Raw genomic sequence first — 9721 nt, 5'->3', positions numbered from 1 at the left:
GGATGTGAGCTCTAGAGCTACAATCATTTTTCCTGATCGAAAGCTTATTATGTTTCTGAAAGCTGTGTGAAGTCTTGCCAGGATGCAGGCTGGATAAGAAACAGCTTTGGGAGCTATTTAGGAATTCCCATTTTGGTGTTTGCTGTATACATGGGCCTGATGGCTAGAATTCGGGTAATGACCACATAGTGAAAACCGTCTTGGCAGAAAATATCACACACAGACCCAGAAGTGCTTAAATACAGATTTATTGCAAACCAACACCGGAGACAGGGTGATTTCGCAGGCAGGCACCCCATTTTCCTTGGACCTCAGCTGATGGAGCTCAGTGGCCAAACTGCTCCTGCCGTGTCTGAAGAGAGAAAACAGGCAGAGTGCACAGGTCCAGGGCCCAGGCCAGCAGCGAGGGGCGCAGGCAGCCCACAGGATGGCAAGCCCTCCAGCCTGCCACTCCCAGATGCCGGCAAGCTGCTATTACCCCCAGTGGGGTGGGGAGAAACGCAAACACTTGAAAATAAAATCAGGCAAAAGGAAGACAACTGACCATGGAGTCCACAGCTCCCAAACAGCCAAGGTGCAGGCCTCATACCCCACCTGGTGACGGCAGAGGACCCCCTGGTGGTGGCGGAGGGGAGGAGACAGGCACGGCGCCAGAACGGTTCTCACATAGATGGGTGAGACCTCTCACTACGTGGGACAGGTGAGACCCGGAGGATGCTGAAAGGGGGCCTCAGCAGCTCCATGACCAGCCTTGGTGACGACAGCCAACAACAGTGCTCCGTGCCCCCTTGGTGGTGCTCCCACCAGTCACCAGGTGTACACACCTCCCGTGATGGCACAGGAGCAAGCAACTGCTTCCCAGGGATGTGTCTACAGGGCCCTGTGAGCCAGAAACCTGCCCCCACACACGGCAATGAACCAGCTCCCACCCACGCAGCTGAAGGGGGAAGCTTCTAGAAGGAACGTCCCCAGCCCCAGGACTCCTCCTCCCCAAGTCCAGCACACAGAGCTCGAGGGCAGGTTCCAGGGTGCAGAGGCCTGCAAGGTAACAACCAATAGGGCAGCCGCGCAGTCCTGGCAAAGGGCAAGGGCTCTGGGTCCTGGGAGAGCCGCGGGAGCAGGGCCCCAAGCTCTGGGTGGCACAGTCTGGCTTCAGCCAAGAAAGGACCCGGGGCTGCAGTGAGCAGTGGCACACCGTGGGGTCTCCTGAGGGCGCCTGGCCCAGCTTGCTCTGACAAGAACCAGTCCCCCAGGGGAAAGTGCCAGGCCGGGGGCAGCAGGACAAGCCAATCAGAAGACAGAGATCCTGCTGTGCAGGGCCTGAGGCCACCAGAGACGCTTCCAGCATCCGGAATCAGAGACCAGCACCCTGGTTTCCGTGGCTCCCCGATGAGGAAGGCAGGGGACACATACAAGCAGATGGGCAAGACTACACAAGAACACACCCAGCAAGAGGGCAAGGCGGCAGCTTCCCCAAACTGGCCCTGAGCCCAGCCCTCAGCCTGCACATCCCTGCCTGCGCTTCCACAGCCGAGGGGCACCCACGCCCGCCCGAGCGCACGGAGAACAGCAAGCAGAGAGCACAGGAGCAGAGCAGCGAGTGCAGGGAGGGAGGGAGCGGCGAGCGGCGCCTGCAGGGCCCAGAGCTGTGCCCGCTGGGACAGCCCCTGCTCCCCACACCCCTCGGCAAGGCCGCACAGCCCCGCCCTGCTCTCAAACAGTCAGGAGACGCAGGGCCAGGGGTGGAGGCCGGTTCACCCTTGAGAGAAAGGATGGCAGAGGTGAACTAGACAGCGAGTCCCCGGCAGGAGGGAGCTGAGGGGCGCGGCCGAGGCCCCGCTTCCCTGCCAGCGAGGGCGTCCTCTCCTCCGGTCATTAAAACTGCACAGCCCCCGGGGAGATGTTGAACATGGCGGGGTCGAATCGCTGGCCTCGGAAGGGAGAGCCTTCAGCGTCCCACCCCTTCTTCAGCATCTCATGGACTTTCTACAAACAGAAAACAGAGAGGTTACTGTAGTCACCAGGCCTGCACGTCCCAGAGCAGAGCTCTGCTCTGCTTCCTCTGGAAAAGGACCTGCCTGGGCTGACAGCAGACCCTCTGCGAGCCCCTGCTCCCCACATTCGGGTTCCACCCCATCCTGTCCCCAGAGCAACACCGGCCACCTTCCTGGTTTGGATGCTGTCCCTGCTCACCAGGAGTATCTGTCCAAGCTCCAGAGGGCCTGAGGGCCACAGCCCACAGAGCCGACTGAGCTCTAGAGAGGGTCTCTACTCCCCTTTCATAGGGACAAGGTGGGTAGTCTCCAGGCCTGTGCTCTCAGATAGTCTAGGAATGTGACTCAAAGGAAGAGACCTCAGGATGTCTGACTGTGTACCCACCAATCACCGATCCCACAGCCCCTGGGGGCAGGGGCCAAAGCTGTTATCAAAGGTGGGCTCAATCATCCCAGTCTGGACCACCAGCCTTTGGGGTGGCAGCAGGAAGCTGCTCCCTGTCCCCTCCCACATCTGCCCTCCATGTCCTCCCTGCAAACACACTGGGCTGGAAACCCTCTCCCCTTCCTTCTGACCAGGAGAAATGAAGAGACGCACGGCCACAGGGCCAGAAAGCCCTGCCCACCTCTTAACCTCCAGGCCGACAGAGTGAGCTGAGGGGAAAGCTCCTGGTGTCTGACAAGACTGCAGGGCTCCTGACGGGGCCTCCTCTGCCCCGTTACTCCACCTAAGTGGTGCAGCAGCGAACACGTCAGACACGCAGTACATACTGCGCTCGGCTCGGCACACCTGACACACGCCAAGGACCTTCGAACAGCACCTGGCACAGCTGCCCACAGGCCGCCCGAATAGGGGCTAGACGCCCAGCCCCGCCCACCTGCGCGCCTCCGGGCGCCGGCAGCCACAGGGCGAGCTGCATCCCATCCCTCCTCCTCCGGCTCGTGCCCACCGCCCGCTCTGAGTCACCTCCTCCTCAAGCTCTCACTGCACGCCCCTCATCTGAGCATCTTGAGACAAACCCTCTCCAGTGAGCTCTGCCTCGAGACACACCCTCTGAGCTCGACCCATGGTGATGTCCCCATACCCCTGCCTTGCCATGGGCAGTCTGACGGGCCCTCTTGCTCCAGCCCCACAGGGTCCTCAGCCCGCTCTCTACACTGGTCCTGCCCCAGGCCCCTCACTGCCACCTCCTACTTTCTTAAGCCCCCTCTCCTCCCACCACCCTCAACCAAAGCCACCTGCAGCGTGCTGACTATCTTCTCCTTGGGACGCTCTCCTCCGGGGACCACAGTGACTGTGCAGGGCTTCAACGCCACAGAGGCCAGCTGCCTCACCACCAGGCCACGCCAGCTCTGCCGGATCCTCATGCCTCCACGCTTTCCTCTTGGTTCCAAACCTGCTCCCCACACTGCGTGTCCCTCAAGGCCCCATGTACCGAAGACAGTCCAGGGGGACACCTAGGAGGCCAGCCCTGTATGCAGACGTTCGTTCCCAATCCCTGCTGAGCCCAGAGGAGTCCCAGACAGCAGTGCTGGTGCCCCTGCCTCTCCTAACACAGCCCTGAGGTACTGAGCCATTCAGCAGCAGGTCAGCTGGATGAGGGGTCACCGCCTGCACCAGCATCCAAGGGCTCCCGTGTGTCCACTGAAGGCCTCCACAGGGCACTGCATTCAGCCAGGCACTCATGCCACCATGGTCAGCACTGCCAGGCCCTTGACAAGTCCTGCTAGAACCAGCACCTCTGACTCAAACCACGGAAGCCTTTCCATCAGACCAGCATCTTCAGGTTTCTTCAGATGCTTCCTGGATCTGTGGATCCCAGCCCTGAGCTCATCAGCAGGAACCTCTTGCTTCTTATTTAGACCTCATGGCCTAGTGCCTGCCCACTCTGGGGCCGGACATCCAAACTTTCAACAGCTGCCCAGGGCCCTCTCCTGTCAGGTCAGTGTTCAGACTGCTCTTTCATCTGGCGGCTACAGGCAAATGCAGCATTAACTGGATAAACCTGCCACCTAAACGTGCACAGAGGTGGTTGCACCCCTTGTCCTATGTTAGGCCAGCTCAGGGATTACAGCCTGAGGCCACCTTCCACAGATGAGACTACCAGGTGCCTGGGAGCCAATGGTCAACCACAGTCCTGGCCTCCAGCCCCATAAGCCCAGGTAAGGTTGGTGAACCAGATCAAGGGACGATTCAGAGACTCAGGGAGGGATGACAGACAAGCCTAACACCAGCTCAGGGTTCAAACCCCACCCTGCTGCCAGACCAGCTACAGGACCTTGAACACGTGCTGTGACCTCTACACCTCGACCCTCCTCTCAAATCCCCATGCGGTTCACTTGGGACACTGAGAAAGGAACTCTCTTCTCTAAACAGCCCCTCTTGGGAGTATCAAACAGGAGAAAGACAGCACGAGTCTAATCTTCCTCTCTGCCACCACAGGCTCCAGATGAGCCTCCTCTCCAGTCACTGATGTCCTCCTGCCCTTCTTGGGCTACCGGCCAGCCACGCTTCTCAGGCCTCTGACTTCGAAAGTGACTTGGAAGAATTTTCTTCCCCCGGGTCCTTTGTGGTCAAAGCTGCACCGGACCTGAGGTAGGGCAGGGCCAGGCTGTTCCTCCTGTGCTGAGGGTCTTGGAGGGGCTGAGGGGAGGAACAGCCCCAGTGTGTGAGGTGAGAACACGCAGCATTACCAGGACCCTCTGGAGAGGCACCTCTCGGCCCTGCCACCTGGGCTCTCGGTCCAGGCACGGAACCAGAGCCCCAGCCCAGGCAGTGACCAGGCCCAGGCTGCCGTGTCGGGACCCAGGAGGCAGCTGCAGAGACAGCAGCATGCCCGGTCCACCCCAGCTCAAGCCCCAGGAAGGCCCAGGAAGTGTGTGTGCCCGTACCAGCTCGTGGCTCTGCGGCTTGCCCTGCAGCTTCTGGTGGTAGTCGAAGGTGAGCCTGTCCAGGACGGCGTGCTCCTCCTCGTCCACCGTGGCCATGGAGCGCTCCTTGTTGATCTTGTCGATGTCGATCTGCTCCTCGCCCTCCAGGATGGCGCTCCACCAGTACTCACCCACCTTGTTCAGGCTCACCTGGCACACGAGGGCAGAGACAGGGTCAGGGCTGGGGAGGTGGCACTGGGGACCCGGGGAATGTGGGGACACTGGGGATTCCATTCTCCAGAACTGGGACTGAGTGGTGCCTAAGGTCCTTGTCTCCAGGTCCTCTCAGAAAAAGTGACCCCCCGACGGGCATCAGCAACCCTACCTGCTCAGCCACCAGAAGCCCAGCTTGCTCATCAGAGGGGACATTTCCAGCTGCTCTGAGCTGCACCACCCGTGGTAACTGGCCCCTGTCACAGCCTCCCAAGCTGCCAAGGGAAGCTTGAGCCCAAACAGGAGATTCTTTCAACACCCACCTGTGGAGCCCCACTAGCTCACCACCCCTACAATGACCTTTCCTGCTTCCAAGTGCAGCAGCCAGTCTCCTGCCTGCTGGGGGCACTTGGAACCCAAGGGACCAAGCATTCAGCCTGACAGACTCCCCCACAACCAGACGCCCAGGCTTCTTTGTCCCACTGTCCTCCTTGGCCTGGCCAGGGCGACCACTGCGTGTGAGTCACTTTCTGCCCAGCCTCATGGTGTAGCCCAGGGAGGAGACAGAAGAGTCAGGGGGGCATGAGAACTCAGAGACAAGGATGGCGGAATAGCAGGGCTTGGCCTGAAGGTGAAGCCAAGTACACGCATCCCAGCGTCCACACAGGGAGGGTCCAGGGCACACCCCTTCCTATACCCAGCAGCTGGGTTCTTGGGGAAACTCTCTATCAGCTGACCAAGAATTGACAGGTGAGCTGCGAACCTACCTCACATTGTCCACTCTCGGACAGGATGAAACCCCCAGTCACGCCCGAAGATGTGCAGAGGTGATAGAGATTAGGAGCCCACAGCAAGAGCAGCTCTTACTCAGAGAGCCATGAGGACGGTGTGACTGGCTAGCGGGCAATCCTGACAAGTGACATCTGTGCAGATACTGCGTGCTCACAGGCCACAAGTCAGCCTGCCCCATGGCTCACGGGCTGCGGGGGGCAGTGCTGCCAATTCCAGCCCTCTGTCCCGGTGCACCAAGAGCCCCTACGGAGTCCAGGTCCAGCAGAGCTCAGCCCCAGGCACTGAGAGCGGCTGAGGTGTGGGCGCTGATAGGGCAGGTCATGCAGTGGAGACAGCTCCAGAAAACCGCGAGCACAGAATCAATGTCAGTATCTCAGCCCAGTACACAAGGCTGCCCCACTTCTGACCATCATGGGTGGACGTGGCTGTGCAGATGGCAGGGGTGAGGTGGCAGGGGCCCTGCCCTCCTCATCAGATGAATGGCCTCTACCCTGCCAACACCACGGTTTCCAGTCAGAGTGAAGTCTCTGTGTCCAGATGCTCTGCCCAGCTGCTTAGCCCAGCTGCTCAGGCAGCTTTTTGCCCACTTACTCTCCTGCTTGCATGCGTGGACCTGACCTGGCCCTCCAAGACCCCAGTGCCAAGCTCTGAGCCCCATCTTCATGGAACTGCAGATCTCTGGGTCAGTGCAGTGAAAGGCTTGAGGGGGAAATCCACTCTCTTCATATTATTCCAGGAGAGCTTCTGAGGAACAGTCAGCCTTCTATCCACTGACTCAACCAACTTCAGATCACAAATATTTGGGAAAGAAACTTCCAGAAAGTTTTCAAAAGCAAGACTTGAACTTGTCTCCTTCAGCCACAACTCTTTACATAGCATTTGCATTGTATTGGGTACATCCCATGAAGTATGAGAGGGGATGTATGTAGGTTATGTGCAGACACAACACCATCTATATACGAGATGAGAGCATCCTTGGATGTGGGTATCCTCTGGGGGTCCTGCAACCAACCCCCTGAGGATACTGAGAGACAACTGTACTTACAGAATATAAATTTCCAAAGAGAACAAACCCTTCGGATTTATTTTATTCGTGTCTTTGTTAGTGATCACTGATCTCAGCAGTGATCTCATTATCACTGCTGAGCTCTCTCTTAACGTGTATCATTAGCATTAATCCAAGCCCTGTAAAATACACACTGTTACCTCTACCTGGAGTCAGCGCCTCACCTGGATTGCCCAATGCCACAGGCAGAGCAGAGCTGCGCTCGGGCCAAGAGCCCTCAACGGCACTGTGGGGGGGCAGCTTGAACCCCACCCCGGTGCTCTGCTGCTGGTCCTTCTCACACAAACCACATGTGGGGTGTCCCAGACAGGTCCACGCACACCCAGGCCTAACACGGCTCGGGGGCACCACGGGACTGATCCTGACGAGGAGCTTGGTGGGCCTCACTACCTGTGCCTCCTGCCTCCACAGAACACGTCTGCGAGGGCACTCTGCACACCCAACAGGCATTAAGATGAGCCTAGCACCACCTTTAAGGTGGAATTCACATCAACATAGAATTAGCCATTTTAAGGTGAACAATTCAGTGCATTCTGCATTCACAGAGGCTGTGTCTAGTTTCAGAACATTCTTGTCATCACAAAGAGAACTTGTACCCACAAGCGGTCACTCCCCACTCTGCCCAGAGGCTTGCCCTCCCCCAGCTCTGGCAACAAATCATTTATTTGCCTTTTCTGGACACTTCCCAGAAATGGACCCAAAGGCTATGTTTCCCATGCCTGGCTTCTTTCACTCAATGCGATGTCCTCACATTCCTGTGCTAGTGGGTCAGAACTTTATTCCTTTTCCAGGTTGAGCAATACAAAATGTAGCACCCAGAGGACACGGGGAAAATGTTCTTGGAATGGGGCTGAAGGATTCAGGTCTAAAAATAATATCTTTGATAAAGCAGTCTGATGGTTTAACATTTGGTTTTGATTTTTTAACAGTTATTTTTTTTAATTGGGTTTGTGGGGGCGTAAGCTGGCACATAGTAAAACTCACTTGTGAGAGTAGGTCCACCCTATGAGTTTTGACAAATGCAGCCACACAGCCACCACTATCAAGCCACACCCTAAGTTCCTGGTCCCCTTGTCGGTGACCCCTCAGCCCGCCACTTGCTTTGCCATCTGGTTGGTCTGTGTCTTGGTCTGCTCTTCTCCTAGCATAGTGGTCTGGTGTTCAGCCATGCTGGGCATGCCTGGAGGGGTAACCCCTTGACACGGTGGGCTGACGCACCTGTGGGTGGCCAGGTGGGCCTTTCTAGGGTTCGGCAGTCACCTACCAGGCTGCCTGCAGGGCTGTGTGTGAACATGTGTCTCCCTTCCCCTTCGTAGACACCCAGCAGACACCAGGGCTGCGGGGTCCTACGGTAAGTGTATGTGTAACTTTATGACCTTCCCATCAACTGTATGTGTAACTTCATGGCCCTGGTCTCCGCAGGGGAGCTCCAGGGGCTCCACACTCTTGCCAGCACCTGCTACTGTTGATTCTTTTCAGGAGCCAATCAAATAAATATGAAGTGACATGTCACCATGGTTTTAATTGGCATTTCCTTAACAACTAACAATGCTGAGCATCTTTTCATGGACTTATGTGCCATCTCATTTCTTAAAACATTTTATCTGGAACAATTTCAATCTCACAAGTTACTAGAATTGTTCAAGTACAAACAATAGCCACACACCCTTTTCCTAGATTCACCCACTGTTAACACACTATTTTATTACATGCGTGTGTCTGCACACACACTCTGTGTGTAAGTTTATATATATAATATGTGGTAAGTTACATGACACTTGTTCCAGAATCTTGGCCCTTTACCCCTAATACTTCAGTGAGTGCCTCTTCCTGAAGATATGAAAGTTCTTCACTACTGGGCTGGCCAAAAAGTTCATTTGGATTTTTCTGTAACATCTTAAGGAAAAACCTGAACTTTTTGGACAACCCAGTAGAGTTCAGCTCCCCTTGCCTCCAGCACAGGATCCAGTCCAGGGTCTCGACTACATCTTAGTGGGCCTGTCCCCTTTAACATACAACATTCTGCCGCTGCGGTCTTTTGTTGTTAAAATCCATTCTTCAGGGTGGAGGGAGGAGGGTTCGGGATGGGGAACACGTGTATACCTGTGGTGGATTCATGTTGATGTATGGCAAAACCAATACAATATTATTGTAAAGTAATTAACCTCCAATTAAAATAAATAAACTTATATTAAAAAAACTATAATCCTTTGATCTAAATAAAAAAAAATAAAATAAAATCCATTCTTCATCTGGGGTTTGTCTGGTGCTTGCTCCTGCTGACTCAGGGAGGCGCCCCCAGTAGAACCCTGCACAGGCGATGCTGTGCCCCTCCTGCGATGTCCCACCGGCAGGCAAAGACGTCACGTGGCTGCAGCGCCTGGGGGTTCCTCCCTGACCCCCTCTCCCCCGCAGTGGCGGGGAGACTATGCTGCCAGCCCCAACAGAAGCTGTGGGAGGCCAGCAGGGGCCTTCTCTCAGCACCAGCTCCTGGATGTCCAGCATCTCAACAGCTCTCACTCACTCCAGTCCCTGACCATGCAGCACATGGAGCGCCCCAGCCTGGCTGGTCAGGGGTGGCTGCTATGACCTGATAACTCAGCCTTATCCCTCGGCCTTCCTCCAGGTTGTAGCAACTGGTCCCAGATCGAGAATCAGTTTCTCAGGGGAACCCCCAGAGTGCTGGCTGAACAGTTTTCCCAAAATGTCCTCGCAGAAACTTCCAACTCCATGTGGATCAGCTTACCTCAGCACCCCAATCTGTGCTGATGACTCACTGACACTC

General features: G+C 56.3%; 1 protein-coding gene across 2 annotated transcripts in view; it reads right to left on the bottom strand.

Moving 5' to 3' along the window:
* Positions 1-232: 232 nt before the first annotated feature.
* Positions 233-9721, bottom strand: part of NUDCD3 (NudC domain containing 3) — a 70453-nt gene continuing 60964 nt past the window's right edge. The window contains exons 5-6 of one of the 2 annotated variants that reach the window (XM_005205595.4): positions 4887-5075; positions 233-352 (exon numbers count right to left, since the gene is read on the bottom strand). In XM_005205595.4, coding sequence (XP_005205652.1) covers positions 326-352; positions 4887-5075 — 216 coding nt within the window. In that variant the 3' untranslated portion in view covers positions 233-325. Of the gene's footprint in view, positions 1987-4886; positions 5076-9721 lie in introns of both variants that reach the window. The other variant, NM_001075997.1, reaches the window with a different exon arrangement.

Source organism: Bos taurus, chromosome 4 (assembly GCF_002263795.3).
Source record: "Bos taurus isolate L1 Dominette 01449 registration number 42190680 breed Hereford chromosome 4, ARS-UCD2.0, whole genome shotgun sequence".
Classification (NCBI taxonomy): Eukaryota; Metazoa; Chordata; class Mammalia; order Artiodactyla; family Bovidae; genus Bos; species Bos taurus.
The sequence above is the reverse complement of the archived record's forward strand: the minus strand, read 5'-3'. Positions and strand labels throughout refer to the sequence as shown.